At 43.7% G+C, this 18,801-nt stretch overlaps 1 protein-coding gene across 3 annotated transcripts in view; it reads right to left on the bottom strand.

Annotated features, from left to right (window-relative positions):
• Positions 1-18,707, bottom strand: part of CC2D1A (coiled-coil and C2 domain containing 1A) — a 62,196-nt gene extending 43,489 nt beyond the window's left edge. For 2 of the 3 annotated variants that reach the window (XR_013981004.1, XM_080988068.1), the window contains exons 1-9: positions 18,536-18,707; positions 16,843-16,951; positions 13,424-13,556; positions 11,600-11,709; positions 10,630-10,704; positions 7,154-7,291; positions 5,672-6,044; positions 3,806-3,930; positions 3,415-3,487 (exon numbers count right to left, since the gene is read on the bottom strand). Coding sequence is in view for 2 of the 3 variants with exons in the window: in XM_080988068.1 (XP_080844194.1) it covers positions 3,415-3,487; positions 3,806-3,930; positions 5,672-6,044; positions 7,154-7,291; positions 10,630-10,704; positions 11,600-11,709; positions 13,424-13,556; positions 16,843-16,899 (1,084 nt within the window). In the remaining variant the exon portion in view is untranslated. Of the gene's footprint in view, positions 1-3,414; positions 3,488-3,805; positions 3,931-5,671; positions 6,045-7,153; positions 7,292-10,629; positions 10,705-11,599; positions 11,710-13,423; positions 13,557-16,842; positions 16,952-17,153; positions 17,260-18,535 lie in introns of those variants that run through there. The other variant, XM_080988069.1, reaches the window with a different exon arrangement.
• Positions 18,708-18,801: the final 94 nt, after the last annotated feature.

Below are 18,801 nucleotides of genomic sequence, written 5' to 3'. Positions count from 1 at the left end.
GGCCCCATCCCCAAAACCTGGACCCACTCCAAAATAGTCTCCATCCCAAAACCACTAAAAGACAGCCTCAAAGTAGAATCATACCGCCCAATCTCATTAATAAACCAAGACTACAAGATATTCACATCAATCTTGGCCAACCGCCTAAAAATCTTCCTACACAAGTTAATAGCCTCAGACCAGACTGGCTTTGTCCCTGGCCGCAATATAACAGACCCCATCAGGAAACTACTGAACCTGATCGAACACAGCAAGGCAACCAAACTCCCACTGACAATTATGTCCCTAGACATCCTCAAAGCCTTTGATTGCTTGGAGTGGAAATACATATTAGCAGTACTAACTAACATGAAATTTGGCCCCAACTTCCTACAAATCCTCAAACAAATATACTCCCAAGCCTCAGCAAAATGCAGAACTAACAATATGGATTCTAACACTATAGCTATCCAAAGAGGCACGAAACAAGGATGCCCACTGTCTCCCTTCTTATTTATCCTGGCTCTGGAACCCCTAGCAATCCGCATCCGAGCAGCCACAGACATCAAGGGAGTGGAAATAAAAGGCAGAACCTATAAATTAGGGCTCTTTGCAGATGACCTAATGGTCACAACACCAGACCCCATAAGCACAGCAACCTCCCTAATCAGAGAACTCAACACATTTGCAATGGTGTCGGGCCTACAGGTAAATTTTACAAAGTCAGAAGCTATGTGCTTCAACACCCCTCCTCACACCCAAAAAGAACTCACGAAGGTCACCAAAATAAAACTTTGCCACACCAAGTTCAGATACCTAGGGGTACAAATAACCAGAAACCTCAATAAATTGTACCTCCACAACTACAAGCCCCTGTGGCGACAAATTAACAAAGACCTAAAGAGATGGAATAACATGAACTTCACTCTCTCAGACAAAATAGCCATGATCAAAATGATCACACTCCCAAAACTAACCTACCTATTCCAAACCCTCCCAATCTGGATCCCCTCAACCCAACTTCGCAGTTGGCAGAGAAAACTACACTCTTTCATCTTCTCACATAAAAAACCAAGAATAAGCCCCAAATACCTGCACCTCCCCACCTCCGAAGGAGGATGGGGAATCCCCAACATAGAAGCATATTACAATGCCAACCAAATACGCCACATAATCCCATATATACTAGAAGATGAGACAAAACAATGGGTACACCTAGAGAGGGACACAACTGAAAACACCTGCACCACAACATACCCACTCCTCCCAAACAAACTAAAGAAAATTCCCACAACACTTAACAGGTACACACAGACCATGCTCAAAGCATGGAAAACACAAATAGGCAAACTATCCCCAACCCCATCCCCACTAATCCCCCTGGCGTACCACCCATTATTCCACCGTGCAGCACAAAACCTCAAGATAAAAACCTGGCGAACCAAAGGCTTATATCGCCTAATAGACTTTTATAAAAATAACAAACCCTTGTCAACACAAGAAATACAAGACAAACTAGAAGACACCCAAATGCCCTGGTTAACACAACACCAACTTCATGCCCTCTTAAACAACCCAACAGTAAAATCAACAGCAACTAGGCCCCTGACAACCTTCGAAAACCTCCTCCTAACAACAAAGGGAAACGGTAAAGGGACGGTATCCGCAATATACAAAATACTACTCCAAAATCCTGTAAATCCCCTAGACGCAATCAAAAAACAATGGGAGAATGACATAGGCTATGAGATTAACCCCACTCAATGGACCAGAATGTGGTCTAAACCCCCCTTTAAATCCATATCAACGAAAAGAAAAGAACTCACACTGAAACTCACCTACCGGTGGTACCTAACACCAAGGAAACTAGCGCTAATACACCCAGGAACCTCACCAAAATGCTGGAGAGGGTGCACCTCCACAGGCACATACCTCCACATGTGGTGGGAGTGTCCCAAAATCCAACTATTCTGGACAACAGCCATACAAGAAATATGTAAAATAACTAAGCAAGTAATAGACATCACCCCAGAATTGGCCCTACTAAACATCTTCCAAGACAACAATGCCCATTTACACCACAAAGAACTCATAACCCACCTGCTCTCAGCAGCCAGAAACACCATAACCAGACACTGGAGAGACCTGTCAGGAGTAAGCATGGACCAATGGTACCAAATAGTATGGGAAACAGCCCTACTAGAAAAATTAACTAACAAACTGAAACTGACACGGGGACAAACAGAAGAAGACGCCTTCACCCCGGTATGGCTCCCATTTATCACATACACAGCCCAACAGGACAATGACAATAATCCACCAACAGCATACAAATCAATATGGCTAACCTGATCCAAAACACCCACCCACCTCACTCACACACGAAAACAAAGATCACCACAGCCAATCACAAGCAAACAATCACACCCTAGGCCAACCCCAACCTCTCTCACCACCAAAGGAACACAAGTGAACAACACAAGCAACGCTGACACCAAACTCTACATACATTAAACATAATAGAAACACCGCCACCCGACCCCACCCCCATCCATCTTCCCTCTCTCCACCCCCCCTTTTCTTTTTTCTTTTTTTTTTTCTTCTTCTCCCCCTAATGCCTCAACAAATGAAACGGATTTGTAAAAATGTTACATGGTGGGAAAAAAATACGAGGCACTACACTTCTGTAAAACAAGAAAATCCTTAATAAAATATTTTTTTTTTAAAAAAAAAAGGTTAGACCGTTAAGATAAATTATAGAATAAAAACTGAGAAAGATGGGAAGAACTTGCTGAAATAGTGAATGGAACTAGAATACAAAAAAGGGAGGTGTGAGGAGGTCGATGAAACAAGTAAAGGAAAGGTAAAGATATGGAATATTGGATGTTTGTTTTAGTTTCTTCTTTGTTTTTCTTTTTTGTTGTATTGCTGTATTGCTTTTATATGTTTTGTTATTGTTCTTTCTTTTTTATTGTTATTTTTTTCTTTTTTCTGTAATATTTAAACTCTTAATAAATATCATTAAAAAAAAAAGAGAGAGAACGTGCATCCCGCATGGATCATGTTCGCAACCCGAGCGTCCACTGTAAATAAAATGATTATTATTACTACCAGAAGTCTTGTTAAGTTACCTGAATCAGGAGTGACTGTCCCACAAGGATTATTCTAGAATTTTTGTAATGGCATGTGTTTCAGGTTGGGAAGACAGGAAACATCTGATTCAAGAGTTTCAACTCATAAAATATAACTGGGATTACTTTTTGGATTAGCTAGCTATTTCATATTATGGAATTAATCAATGCACTTCTACCTGCTCTTTACTAGAAGTAGAACTGGTGTGCCATATCTCTACAAGGAAGTCTGGTAGCAAATGATATGGAGAGAACCAAAGCTCATGCGCAGGGGACACAACTTGGAACACCCAACAATTCTTACCTGGAGGTGGAGGCAGATGACTGAGATCCACCGCCTCTCCTTTACCCACAGATGCTAAAAGAGGGTCAAGGCTCTGAAAAACATTACCATAAATGTTACTTGTATAAATTCCCTATACAGGATTGCTTTCAGACGGCTCTGGGGTCGGATAACTCCACACCCTCCAACATTTCTCCAATGAAAACAGCGACATCCCAAGGAAAAGCCAGGCATTCTGGGATCAAATCAGAAATCGGGACAGCTTCTCTAAATCAGGGATGGCCCTGGAAAATAGGGACACTTGCGAGGGTCTGCAGAAAGAGATAGCAACTTTGGCGACGATCCTTCTCCCCGCGGACCACTGTTTTTCCTTGCAAAAAGGACCTCTGTCTTGCTGTAGAAGTGCACATACCTTGGCTATGCGGTAGTACTTAGTAGCCATTTCAATGCTGCCTTCCTGTTTAGCCCGCAGAGCAGCCAGCTTGTATTCCCGCTGTCTGGCTTGCAGAAGCACCTGGGTACTGGAGCTTTTGGAATCTGAGGAGGAGCAGATTTTGCAAAGCATTTTAAGTGTGTTCTGTAGTCAAATCAAATCAAATATCCTTTATTAGGCATAGCAAACCACACATTGTGTTCTGTAGTCAAAAAGACTCCCGGAGCAGCTAACAGAGATCACTACTAGCAAGACAGAGATGTAGAACATGCTGTTGCACATCCCTGTCAAAGCAATCTGAAAGACTGGGATCCAGAGAACAACGTGGGCTGTGTGTCCCTGTGAGGTTTTTTTTCAGTCCCCCATCCCACACGACATTACACAAACTGCTCTTGAGGTTCCCATCAGTTTCAAAAGCAACTTGCCACGAGGATCAGCCGTTAGAGAAACACAAGGCAAAATGTAAGTGATGTGAGTGCATGCAGCAAACTGAAGGACTCTTTGCATCCTCGCCATTATGTTTGGGGCACAGGTTGTCTAAATAGGGTTTTAATTAATGTATCTCTAAGTAAAATTTCTGTCCTGACCTTGTCACGGGGTTGGTTACAGCATCAAATGACATAAAGAAGAAATACAGTCATTAACCATGATGTATTAGCGTGGGGTTTTCTTTTCATTCATGTCACTCTCCCCCCCCAACCCAATCCAAAGCGACTGGAAGTGGTGACACCACTTTTTAAAGTGTTGAAACGAAATTGTACCAGCCAAAACACAGCTAACTAGAGCAAGAAAAATAAAAAGGATAGCTCCTATTCATTGGGGCAGGGCAAAGAAAGAACCAAAGTTACATGATATTTGTATATTTTTAAAGAAAACAACTTTTTCCATTTTCTCTAGTACTTTAGTTGGTTTTGATTCAGTTTGTGATTTCTTGTTAGAAATCAGAAAGCCCATTCCTATTGAGTTCTCTGACATCAAAGGTGGGTTGAAAGACTTAATGTGATTTGAAATAATGTGATATGATTGGCCTGTTAATAAAAATTATGTTTAAAAAAAAAGAAAGACAGACAGTAGAGTGTCCAAACCCATCCAATGAGCACCGTAAGAATTTGAACCTGGGGTCCTTGTTTAGGTCCTGTTTGTGACACCTACTTGACTACCAGGCTAAAAACAGTTCTGAAAAACAAGTCAAGGCTAAACATGGCTTTAACCCAGAGGTGGGGACCCCCTAGCCCTCCAGATGTTGCTAGACTATAACCCATATCATCCCGGTTGCTGGCCATGCTGATGGGACTTGGGAGTCCAACAAACACCTGGAAGGCACCCCATCATTTTGCCCGGATACTGAGGTCCAGTGCTGAGGGCCTTCTGGCAGTTCCCTCACTGTGAGAAGCCAACTTACAGGGAACCAGGCAGAGGGCCTTCTTGGTAGTGGCACCCGCCCTGTGGAATGCCCTCCCTCCAGATGTCAAAGAGAAAAAATACTTCCAGACTTTTAGAAGACATCTGAAGGCAGCCCTGTTTAGGGAAGCTTTTAATGTTTAACAGACTATTGTATTTTAATATTTTGTTGGAAGCCGCCCACAGTGGCTGGGGAAAGCCAGCCAGATGGGCGGGGTATAAACAATAAATTTATTATTATTATTATTATTATTATGCAACCCCTCCTTTAACCCATGGTGAAATATGTTTGCAATAATAATAATAATAATAATAATAATAATAATAATAATAATTTATACCCCACCCATCTGGCTGGGTTTCCACAGCTACCCCAATCACCCATCAAACATCTCTCAAACATCTTGGTCTTTTTTATGCTGCATATTTGCATTTAGTACTAACCCAAAGAAGGGGAAGGTGCCACAGTGGCAGATTTTTCTTGTGGAGCCTCTGGGGATCTAAGTGACACAGGAGGAGGTGGAGAAATCTTTGGTTTTGGAAGTACTGGTGGTGGCAGCTTGGGGGATAGTTCAGGTAGAGGCAGTGTTCGAGAAGGTGGTTGCTCAGGAGCTGCAGGAGTTGACTCTGGAGGAAGGTGATTGGCGACAATTGTAGTTTCATCCAAGGCGGAGGAGACCTGTGAGGCTGGAGCTGTCTCCAAAGGAGAGCCCTGCTGCTGGGAATTTGTGACCTTTCCTGTAGACACTGGTGGAGGAATTTCATCTTCGTCAATCTTTTTGCCCTTCTTCACAGAGGTCAACAAGTTTTCCAGAGTCTGAGGGAAGAATGTATATATTGTAACATGCACGTTTCAGAAACTTAAAACACAAGCTGAGAATGCCTCCAGAGGGCTTTCCCAACCCAGAAACCCATGTATTTCACGCATACCAAAATATTATTTCCCCACATCGCTCTGAAGCCTCCATCTGTCTCTTTATAGAAATTTAAAAGAAACTTCCACTGGATTCCTTTAAGTCTTCACATCCATCAAATTGTTGCTCCTACCTTCAAGACTTCAAACTCTTCCTCAAACCTTTCCATTTTTTTTACATCCTTGCTCATCTAATCAGACACAAGATCTCCTCATGTTTGGTACTGCTGCCTCCTACGTCTGCCAACGCTGTAACTCTTTCCTTACACCCTAATGGTAAGGGCCAGTGCAGAGGTAACGGCTTACTGTAGCTTAGAGATCAAGAGCGGCCCTGGGATTGCTTTCATCTCTCCCCTCTCACATGCTAGCGCGAACCGGCAACAAGGTGCAGAGCTCTTTAATCCTCTCCATTGATGGGAGAGAGCCTGCTTCTCACCACCAGCTAGAAGCTGGTAGCAAGGTGCGTATTTACTCAAGTCTAATGCTCCATGAGATGCAGGTGGCGCTGTGGTCTAAACCGCAGAGCCTAGGGCTTGCCGATCAGAAGGTTGGTGGTTCGAATCCCCGTGACGGGGTGAGCTCCCGTTGTTCGGTCCCAGCTCCTGCCCACCTAGCAGTTCGAAAGCACGCCAAAGTGCAAGTAGGAAGGTGGGAAGGTAAACGGTGTTTCCGTGCGCTGCTCTGGTTCGCCAGAAGCGGCTTAGTCATGCTGGCCACATGACCCGGAAGCTGTCTGCGTACAAACGCTGGCTCCCTCGGCCTATAGAGCGAGATGAGCACGCAACCCCAGAGTCGTTCGCGACTGGACCTAACAGTCAGGGGTACCTTTACTGCTCCATTGAATCTGATGTGCACCCATTTTTTTGCAGCATCATTTGGCAAAAACAGTGCGCATTAGACTTGAGTAAATACAGTATTTAAAAATTCAATTTCTGATAGTTTTTCATACAAAACCTAGAAGATCTGATTGCCAAATTTCAAAATTATATTTCGGTGAATATCTGGTGGCTTACCTTGATCCCCCTTTCGTAGCGACGCACTTTGGAGCTTTCGTTGGCTTGCTTTGCGTTAGCAGCTGCAGCTTTGTACATGGCTAGTCTTTCTAGCAAAATGGATTCCGTGCTGCTGGAATCAGCAGGGGTATTATTTGTCTGGGAAAGCATGAAACAGACCATTTTTTCCCAGGGAAAAAACAAATCCAATCCCCACATTTGTCGACTGCTGATCTGTGCAAGACATTGCACATCTGACGCCATGCCCCCCGCCCCAACAGTTCCAGACGCTGGGCAAGGAAGTAAGTGGCCTTGTCCCTCCACTCCCCTGCAGAAACACCCACCTGTCTGTGCACTATAATGCAGCTGGAGCAAGATCATTTTATAGAAGGAAAAAGAGAGCATACTCTCAGTATGAAAAACAGAAGTCATTGCCTCATTGTCAAAGCTGCACTCTCTTGCTATCATCCTAAGCCTTAATTATTATTATGGACCTACTATATGAGGCTGTTTTATGGATTTGGACTCCCTAAAGCTCTCTCTGTTAGCTATTAGTTAACAGTTATTATTTAATAAATCATTAAATTATTATTATTAGCACCACTCTCTTCACTGGCCCTGTTTTGCACCCTAAGTGTCTACTTGAATTCCAGTAACGCCTCTTGTTTGTCTGAATGGAAGAGAGGAATGTGAGAGTGTGCTTAGAAACCGAAAGTTACCATTTACCTTTGTTGCCATGCCCGCTTTTGCCTCTGTCCCTGCCCATCACTAGCATGTGGCCGTGGGAAGGTTGCCCAGAAGCAAATGCAGCCCTCCCTTTGGTTTAAAAAGGGGGCCCACCCCTGCTGCAGAGAAGTCCAAAACACTTCACACACATGCACACTATGTCATTAAGAGTTACAGCAACTGCCCTGTGGTCTAGAACACTGTTGCTCTTCCCCTATTACAGCTGGAGGCTGAAGAGTCTATCCTGTGGTCCTTCAACTGCTGTTGGGACTCCCAACTCCCATCAGCCTCAGTCATCATGGCAAATGGTCAGGAAATAGAGGAATTGTGCCCACCCCCCACAGAAGGAAGAAGCCACCGCCAAAGAAGATAAAGAAGATTGGCAAAATAAATTAGTGAACTATGCAGGACAAATTAGGTACCGTATTTTTCGCTCGATAACACGCACCTGACCATAACACGCACATAGTTTTTAGAGGAGGAAAACAAGAAAAAAAAATTCTGAATGAAACAGTGGATGTATCATTTTTGTGCTTCATGCTGTGGCCACAGACATGTGATTTGACGGTGAGTTTGGGGTAGCCCAATGCAAAGATCCTGAGAATCCATGTGGATCTGTGCTTTGTAACCATGTTTTTGCACCATTTCAGCCCCAGGCAACAGTGGGTGCGTGATTTTTTTGGTGCAGGCTGTAGCCATGGACATGCTATGTGATCTGATGGTGAATTTGGGGTGACCCTATGCAAAGATCCTGAGGATCCATGTGGACCCGTGCTTTGTAACCACGTTTTTGCACCATTGCAGCCCTGTTTTTGCATCAGATCATTGCTATGTGATCTGATGGTGAATTTGGGGTGACCCAATGCAAAGATCCTGAGGATCCATGTGGATCTGTGCTTTGTAACCACGTTTTTGCACCATTGCAGCCCTGTTTTTGCATCAGATCATTGCTATGTGATCTGATGGTGAATTTGGGGTGACCCAATGCAAAGATCCTGAGGATCCATGTGGATCCGTGCTTTGTAACCACATTTTAAGTGGGGAGGGAAGGAAAAACATGGAAGGGACAAGGAGCACCGAGAGGGGTGTGCGGAGAAGCAGCTGGCTAAGAATGCAGGAGAGGGGTTTTACCGGAGGGAGGAAAGGAAGGCAAAAGTTCCCCCCACGCACCCACCCAAGCCAGCCAGCTCTCTCTCTCCCCCCCACCTGCATGTTGCAGCACCGGAGCACGGAGAGGAATTAGAAGGAAGGACGCTCTGCTTTCCCCTCTGCTTGCCTGGAGGGGAGGGGTTTTCTCTGCTCTTTGTTCCGTTTGAGCAAACACAGTAACAAACAGAAGCGGGTGGGCAGTAAGACCCTGAGGCAGAATGCAGGAAAGCAGCAGCTTCCTCTTTTCAAGGCTTCCCTTCTCCGGACGATTGATATTTGTCTGATTTTTGCCTTCACTCGCGCCTGTCGGCTCCAGGGACCACACATTCGCTCAATAACACGCGCAGACATTTCCCCTTACTTTTTAGGAGAAAAAATCTGCATGTTATAGAGGGAAAAATATGGTAATTTGAAACCCAAGAAAGAAAGGACTTTGATTTTTAAAAAGGGAAATGTTTAATGCAATTTTTAAAAGTTTTGTGTACAGATTTCTACATGAATTGAACTTTTAAAAGTCACTTGTAATAAGATGAATAAGGGTTTAAAATTGGACTGTCAGGAATATAAGGCTTTATGGATGTGAATGAATAAAAAGAAAACAATGGAACCGAGAGGGGGAGTGGAGGGAAATCAAAGGTATGGTGATGTTGTGGTCTGTATATACAGATGAGCTAAAAATTATGGTTTGATTTTTGTGTGTGGTTATTATAAAATTAATAAATTGCCTCGATGCCGGAATTGGAGGCTTCCATTATTCTAAGCCCAATACGCAATCAAGATCCACAGCTTTTGTCAAATTTTGACCCGCTAGCAGTACTGACGCAAGATGCAGCTGTCGACCTGCTACCTGTACAGCCTATACGGGTCGGCAAAACCCTTGCTCTGCGAAAACCAGCTGAACATCATGATACATCAGCTGAACAACATGATATTTGTAACGGTGTCATCGAAGATCCTCTGGGCCAAATCAACCTATTGGCCCCTCAGTTAAAGCTATCACACCTATCTAGGGACCAGCGACCTCAAACCTGGAACCACCAAGCAGGGCAGATAGAGGAGGAGCCCAGCTCAGGAGCCTCAAACCACCGGAAAAGAGATTGACTGCCACTATTTCCACCATCACCCTATTTCCACATTCTATCCTGGAATGTGGCGGGATGGCTATCTAAGCAGGGTGACGTCGACCTTCTGGATTTCCTTACAAAATTAAAAAATGAAATATAGGAGTTGCAGTCCATTAACTTCTGGGGGGCCACAGGTTAGCTCCCTCCCCCCACTCCTTTAGTGTGAAGACCAACCAGCAGGTTCATGACTAAAGCAACATTTGAACAGGAGACTCTCCAGATTACAGCTCTTCCCCTTAGCTACTACACACGTTCTTAGCAATCTTGAAAGAGTTTTTTTGTTTTATGAGATACATGAGAGCTGTAAGTCCTACTTACTGCTCCCTTGTATTTACAAGCAAGACTGCAAAATTGGCTACTGGCCTGTGGGTTATCAACTAGTGCTAACAAGTCCAAGGAAAAGAACGAAATTCTTCAACATCAGTTTCATCTGCAATTTAAAAAGTGCCCAACAAGAAGAAAAGAGGAAGAAACCCAAGCTGGAAGGGAGGTTCGCACCTTAACAGGAGCAGGAGAAAGTGTTGGAGCATCCTTGGTTTCAGCATCTTCCTCAAGGACTTCATTGAGTTCAGCCTACACAGAAGAGAACAATATTGCGAATACATTCAAATTTTGTAGTCTTCAAGGAAAGACTGACAAAATCTGAAGCAAGGCTTTATCTGCCCCCATCTTTCCCTTTCCATTCACCCTGAACTGTACCATCCAGAGCCATCTTTCTCATAGGGCTTAGTGGAGAGTCGCGCCAGGGCGCCGGCCTCTCAGAGGCGCCCGAGTGAGTGGGGGAGCTGCGCGGCTTTGCTGGCGGCCTCCCCTTTCCCTGCACGCCCGCCAGCTGCGCCCCGCCAACCATAAGGCTGGGGGGTGTGCAGCTTCCCTCCCAAGCCTCTGCAGGGATCACTCTCCTCTCAAGAAGGCTTGGGAGGGAAGCTGTGCTCTCCTCCTACAGAGGCTTGGGAGGGGTGCAACTTCCCTCCCAGGCCTCTGCGGGGATCGCTCTCCCACAGCAGCGGGGGAAGAGTTGCACCCCTCCCCATGACTGGCAGTGTGCAGCTACAGCCACCCCAACACTATCCGTGGTAATTTGGGGGCGCTAGGCGGATATTTGCACCCCGGCACCGCATCTGCTAAAGACGGCCCTGGTACCATCCCTAGTTCCTCTCCCACACATCTTTCCCAGAACATCCAATCGACTTCCGATCCATAATACCAACTGAAACTGTCTTTCCTGCACCCACAAACCACTTTTGTCTCCTCTTTCATTAATGCTTATATGCTTTCTATTATTCTCCTCCACGTGCCCAGAACAACCTCCTGTTCTCTATTTAGCAGGCTTTCCCCTTCTTCTCAGAGGATCCGTCTTAGCCTGCCCCTGCCTCACCACTTCGGCAATTCCCTTCTCTATCCACATAATGCCACTGTCAGTCTCCAACCACCACCTCCCCACAGTATCCTCCAAGGAAATTTTTACCAAGAGTTCGTCGTCATCTTCCAAATCTTCCTCTTCTACCCCATCCTCTTCGTCGAGGTCCTTCATGCAGAAAGCGGCCATTCTTTCAATAGCTTCCATTGGCAAAGGAGCTAGAGAGAAAAAGCAAACAACGGGCCGTTATCACATGTCACAAAATCAACTCAAGATTGGTCAAAAAAGGGATTTCAGAACAGGTTTTGAAACAACTGCAAATGCTTAGAGCAGGAAAACAATAATTATGGCGGAAATGACTGGCAGAATCCGAGACCAGGGAGAAGAGTCGGTGGAAGAAGATTGGAAGAAATTTAAAGACTATTTACAGAAATATTCTAAAATTAATGAATGTTAGAATGATGTCAGAATGAAGTTAAGTGGTTCTAGCAGCAATGTCATAAAGGTGTATGTAAAAATGGATGGTTAATAGGTGAGAATCTAAAGTTATAATATACTAAGTTAAAGGACTAAGACATAAACAAAGAGGGAAAGGAATTGCTGAATTAACCAACTGAACTGGAATACAAAAAAGGGAGGTGAGAGGAGGTCAGGGAAGCAAGGAAACGAAATGTAAGATACGGAAGGATTAATTTGTTTTTAAGTGTTTTTTATTTTTTATTATTTTTTATCTGTACTTTGTATTTTGTATGTTTTTTCTCTTTTTAAAAAAAATACATATTTTCCCTTGTTTCTTTTCTCTTTAACTATGTAATTTTTTGTTTCTGAAATTTTAATAAATATTATTTTTTTAAAAAGGAAAACAATAATTAAATAAACAACAACAACAGAGCCATCAGAAGACCATGGAAAAGGAGTACTCAGAGGGAAAGATTCTAGTTCTTTGAAACTTGCAAGTCTTCAATAGATTCTTTCATCAAGCACTTGGGAGTAGTTGGACATGTCTACTGGCTTTGCTTCAAAATGGTAAAGGAGGCATTTGGCAAGGCCATTAGTAGAGTGTGAATGGGGGGTGGGTAAGAAGGGGTGCCCTCACTTGCACTGAGGCCCCAAGATGCATGACTGGGGTCCATGCTGATGTGGGGAGAGGTCAAAGGTGGTGGCGACCAAGCTTAAGGTGAACTGTGGCATCGCCATTGAAGTAGCAGGTGGCCAACTGTTCTTGACAGTTACCCCAAGAAAGCAGTACAAAGTTCCTAGTAAAGGTAAAGGGACCCCTGACCATTAGGTCCAGTAGTGGCCAACTCTGGGGTTGCGGTGCTCATCTCGCTTTATTGGCCGAGGGAGCCGGCGTACAGCTTCCGGGTCATGTGGCCAGTATGACTAAGCCACTTCTGGCGAACCAGAGCAGCGCACGGAAACGCCGTTTACCTTCCCGCCGGAGCGGTACCTATTTATCTACTTGCACTTTGATGCGCTTTCGAACTGCTAGGTTGGCAGGAGCAGGGACCGAGCAATGGGAGCTCACCCCATTGCAGGGATTCGAACCGCCGACCTGATCGGCAAGTCCTAGGCTCTGTAGTTTAACCCACAGGGCCACCCGTGTCCCTAGTACTGCAGCCCAAAACAATCACTGCTCAGCAGCATAAAGGTGGGGGCTGAGTGGGAAATTTGTGCAGCCTGAAGAGCCATCTATAATATCCAATGGGAGGGATGGGAAATTCAGGATATTTCAAGAGTTCAAAGAAAGCACAGAAATAAAGAGGAAGGGAAGGACATGTTATAGGCAGCTTCCCCCTTTACTGCAGAGTTGGGTGACAGATTGTGTCTTGGGCTCAAGATGTACCCCATACACACAGTCACACACTCCATAGCGCTCAAGTCACTTTCTTAAGCAACAGGCAACACTACAAGGGCCTGGCAACCACTTACTTTTTCCATTTGGTTTCCGTTTTGGATCTGGCTGGCCTCCAACAATGGCCAGGAATTCAGCCTCCAGTTCGTGATCATCCTCCCCATCACTGGCCATCAAACCTTCGGGTGAAAAATCCAACAGCAAACCCATCTACAGGAAATGAGGTACAACTTTGTCATGAAGAGTGCTGTAGACTTACTTTGTGATGTTCATGCTTTATAGATAGTATTTGCTGATACTGATCTTAGAGGGCCTTCTCGGTAGTGGCGCCCACCTTGTGGAACGCCCTTCCATCAGATGTCAAGGAAATAAACAACTATCTGACTTTCAGAAGACACCTGAAAGCAGCTCTGTTAAGGGAAGTTTTTAATGTTTGATCTTTTATTGTGTTTTTAATATTCTGTTGGGAGCTGCCCAGAGTGGCTGGGGATGAATAAATTGTTGTTGCAGTTGTTGTAGTAGTAAACTAATGACTGCATTAGCAGACACACTGCTTGTGTGCGTGTTTAAGTACCAGCATTAGCCTCCATCCAAGCTGGGGAAGACAATTTTCCTCAGCATTTTTCTTTTGTTTTTTGGATTGTCTTTTAAAATTGATTACAGTGGTATCTCAGTTTACGAACTTAATCCGTTCCAGAAGTCCGTTCTTAAACCAAAACCATTCTTAAACCAAGGCACGCTTTCCTTAATGAGGCCTCCCGCCACCGGTGTCCTTCCACCATTCAGATTCCGTTCTTAGACCGAGGTAAAGTTCACAAACCGGGACACTACTTCCGGTTTTGCGGAGTTTCTAAACCAAATCGTTCTTAAACTGGACTGTTCTTAAACAGAGGTACCACTGTATATGTAAGCCACTCCAGGAACCTTTTCAGCTGAAGCATTGGGCAGAGGTACGTATGTACTGTATATAGCTTGTGTGTTTTTGATTTTGGTGACTGTTCCTTTGATTTAAAAAAACAAACAAACAAAAAACCACAAATATTCATTATGTTCTAATTCTTTCCTTTTCTTATGAAATATCAATGATAGCCACAACAGGATATGACCCCGTGCAGCATTTTTCAAACTTCATACCATGTGGGAACTCTCACAACATTGATTTGTCCATTGATTTGTCTGCCAAGAAACCCCTGAGCACCAGCCACAGATTCCTTGCATCTTGCAGCGCTTTCTGGGGCACAGTCTTCATTCACATTCACATTGTGCCTCATCACTGCCCAGGCATTCCCTGGAGCATTCCCAACAGGGTATGCCTCCTTTATCCCCCGCTCCCCCCAGGTGTACATACACACTTTAGTTTTTTTAAAAAAATATAATTTTTATTAAATTTTCTGTTTTACAATTTCAAATAAACATTTTCCCTACTTAAGATATCAGTGACTTCCCTTCTATTCTTTCCATGGTTCATTTTACATATCTTATATCCCCGCATATTTTACAAAAACTATACCAATCTGTTTTCCATTATTGCATCCATCAAAACTTATTTACACTGTTGAATTTATCTTAATGCTGCTAGCGTTTTCAGCTGTACACTGAATTATTTTCCATATATTCAATAAATGTTTTCTGATCTTTTTTAAAAGTATGTTCTTCCTGTTCTCTTATTCTATATGTTATGCCTCCTTTATCTGTGAGTTACCAAGAAGACTAATAACGGTAGACAAACTGCCTTTCTGGTAAGATATTGCCTGCGTGTATAACCCTGCAGCAGGGTATCAAATGGCAATAGATGGAACACAAGATGAAGTCTTGCCCCAATGGAACTTAAGAGTTTCATTTCTCTGTAACAAGAGTAGTGTTCCTTCATAACCACAGAAGTAACCACACAAACCTGCCTGAATAATGTGCATGTTAGATCTAGAGATGCCGTAGAAATTATGTCAAGCTTGGATACAATATGGGGGTGTGTGGGTGCGTCTGAAGCTCACCTCAAAGAAGATATGTGTTTTACAACCCCTTTAGCTTTTCTTAAAAAAAAAGATTCCTTTAACTACCTCTTGCAGTGTAGAACAGAGACTTCTGCCTTAAATATTATTAAGCAATAATATGTGAGCATATTGTATGGATACTTATTGCAACAAAAGTACTAGTTCTCAGGGGAACATAAATGACATTATGAGTCTACTGACAGAATTATATGTTGTTTTTACTATCAGAATTGATGCTACTCTACTGGCTACCATATTATTGGGGGCGTTTCTAACATTTAAATTGTCCTAATGTTGTACTTGATCTATTAACTGAACTTTCATTGCATCACAATTTTTACTTGTTGCACAGGAGCCTGGTGCCCTAGGCAAGTGCTTGTTCCCTTCCACTAGGGCCTATTTGCTCAGGCCTTATTAATCCACCAGCTGAGGAAACAGCCTTCAGAGGTTTCTCTATTTGCTAAGGAATGTTATGCCACTGTCACAGCAAGACTATACTTAAATATAATTGCCCTACATTACGCTGCTTTGCTCTGCCTACTGGAATCTAAAAGGGTGGACTAAACTCAGAACACACCCAAGTCACACCCACATTAACATCTTGGAAAACATCTCCAGAACAAGGAAGCATTTTGCACAATAATTCCTCTTGCAAGCAGACTATGAACTAATTTGTTGCTCTGCCACACCTACTGCCACTTTACAAAGCAGTAAAGAATGTTCATCCAACAGTCTTTCCCACTTCTCACTCTGCCCCCTAACCACAACACAGCTGGGTCACAACCGTGTCAACTTTTTATTGGTGCAGCATCTAATGATACTGTTACAATTAAAATGCATCTTGTATCTTTAAACATGGTTTCAGTAAGCTGGAAACCCTAAAAAGCAGAAGCACTAGGGCCAAATTGTGCATTTGGCAACCCAGTATGTTAACATTTGTTAGAGACATTTATGCTTATGATAGAGTCATATACAATGCTTTTAAAAACATTATCAAACTTCTTTATTAGAGTCTACCCTTTTATTTTAAAAAGGTAAGTAAAGTTGTGTTTTTAACCCAGTTAGATTGACTGTTAGCTTCGCAGGTTGTACAACCTGAAAGGGTTATGTTATTTGAATATGCCTCTTTGGGGAGGGCCAGCCCCTCCCTGCATGCATGGAAAATAGTGAGGCTTAGGATAGGGTTAACCTGGTATGGGTAACTAGAAAAAGAAAGACTACAAAAGTCTTTCTGCAAACATAAGCATGAGGAGACATTTACTCAGGAGCATTTAGAATTATACTGCTACAAAACAAGATTTCCTGTGGCAGAAGGATTACACACTATGGGCATAAAACAAGAGTGGCTGGAGAGGACCTGTTGTGTCTACACATTGTTATTTCATAGTACTCAAGATGAGAAAGCAGCATCTTGGATCAGATACCTGCACAGCCTAAAACAAAGTGCTTTCAAGAAAGAGCACCTAAGACAGATCACACCACAGAAAAAGAGGATAGCAACTTACCTGTCTAGGTGTGGCAGCGCCTTTGCCTCCTGAAGGTGGCTTCCTGTTCCTGTTCATTTCTCTTTGTTCTGTTCTCAGTCAGTGCAAGACAGCATCAGGCCAGATGGAGCTGGATATTTTAATGGGATCAGTCAGAAGTTGTCCCTGTTTCCCTCATTCCAGTTATCCGCATTATCTCCCTCTTCTGCTGATGGTTGCCCAGCCCCCACTTCTTTTCCAAAGCGCTTCCGGAAAACCACAAGTGTGTTCCATTAATATTGCACACGACATGCGATATGTGACACTAAGTCATGAAATATGTGCCACCATACCTCCTCTGTTTTTCTCTTCTGTCTGGTGCCATGCAGCCCAATCCTATGTGTGCTTACTTGCAAACAAATCCTGAAGCTCATTGCAGTGGCAACACTAATCACATACATTGACTTCAGTATGGCTGAAATCACTGGGAATAAGCCTCAATAGGATTTACTGCCAAGCTAATGCACATAACATCAGGCTACTAAGCCCACGGCCACTGCTTTCCAGTACATATCTCATTCGCCTCAAATGCCTATACTACCATGCCTATCTTATCTGTCTGTCCACATCACTCCTAGCCAGCCACAGTTTTATTATTTGTTTGTTTGACTGACTGATTTATATACCACTCTTCATCTGAGGATCACAGGGCGGTTTACAGAATAAAAACACAAACAACATAATAACAAACAAAACACTAGCCCCACATACTTTCCCTCCCCTTCTTTCACTCTTAGGAGAAAGCCTCACCATCCCTGCCATTAATCTTAACAATGTCTAGAATGAATACGTATACAGTGGTACTTTGGTTTACGAACTTAATCTGTTTGGAAGTCCGTTCTTAAACCAAAGCATGCTTTCCCATAGCAGCGGGGGACTCAATTTACAAATGGAACACATTCAACAGGAAGCGAAACATGTTCTTATTCCAAGGCAAAGTTCACAAACCAAAACACCTACTTCCGGGTTTGCAGTGTTCTTCATCCAAGTTGTTCATAAACTAAGCTGTTCTTAAACCAAGGCACCACTGTAGTACTTTTGAGTCTGTGTTTTTTTAAATATGCTTTCAAGTCTTCAAAACAATTCACAATGCATTAAGTTGATATGATTACAACAGTATTGTAATCCCACTGAAGGTGGATTACAACAAACACCTGGAAGGCACCCCATCGTTTTGCACGGACACTGAGGTCCAGTGCCGAGGGCCTTCTGGCAGTTCCCTCGCTGTGAGAAGCCAAGTCACAGGAAACCAGGCAGAGGGCCTTCTTGGTAGTGGCACCCGCCCTTTGGAACGCCCTCCCTCCAGATGTCAAAGAGAAAAAATACTACCAGACTTTTAGAAGACATCTGAAGGGAAGCTTTTAATGTTTAACAGACTATTGTATTTTAATATTTTGTTGGAAGCCGCCCAGAGTGGCTGGGGAAACCCAGCCAGATGGGCAGGGTATAAACAATAAATTATTATTATTATTATTATTATTATTATTATTATTATTAACATGCACAGGGTGACAGCCAAAATTATAAATCTGGACATTATTATCATTCTATACTTATTTATTTTTACCCCACCTTTTCCCCTGACCAGGGTCTCAAGGCGGCTTGCAGATAAAACATCACCGATTCATGTTTATCCCGCCGCTTCTCTTCCTAAAAACAATTAATGCTGGCCTACCTTACGGGACTGTTGTGAGGATAACCGGGCCGCGCATGCGAAGGGACTTGGAAGGCTGCGCCGCTAGCCAGAGAGTGGCAAGGGCCCCTATCGCTGCCCGGCTCCTCGCCCTTCGCCCCTCGAAGCTCCTTCGCCCCCGAAACCGCACGCAAAAGTTGGGGTCCAGCCCTTCTCGCTCTCGCCACACGCACTTCCGGCTTCTTTCCGTGACTAGCCCGTCAACCCCGACTTGCTTTACGGCTCCGTCGCGAGCACGACACCGCGCG

The sequence above is a fragment of the Podarcis pityusensis genome, assembly GCF_964106645.2.
Source record: "Podarcis pityusensis genome assembly, chromosome: 17".
Classification (NCBI taxonomy): domain Eukaryota; kingdom Metazoa; phylum Chordata; class Lepidosauria; order Squamata; family Lacertidae; genus Podarcis; species Podarcis pityusensis.
This window is presented reverse-complemented; position numbering and strand designations above follow the sequence as displayed.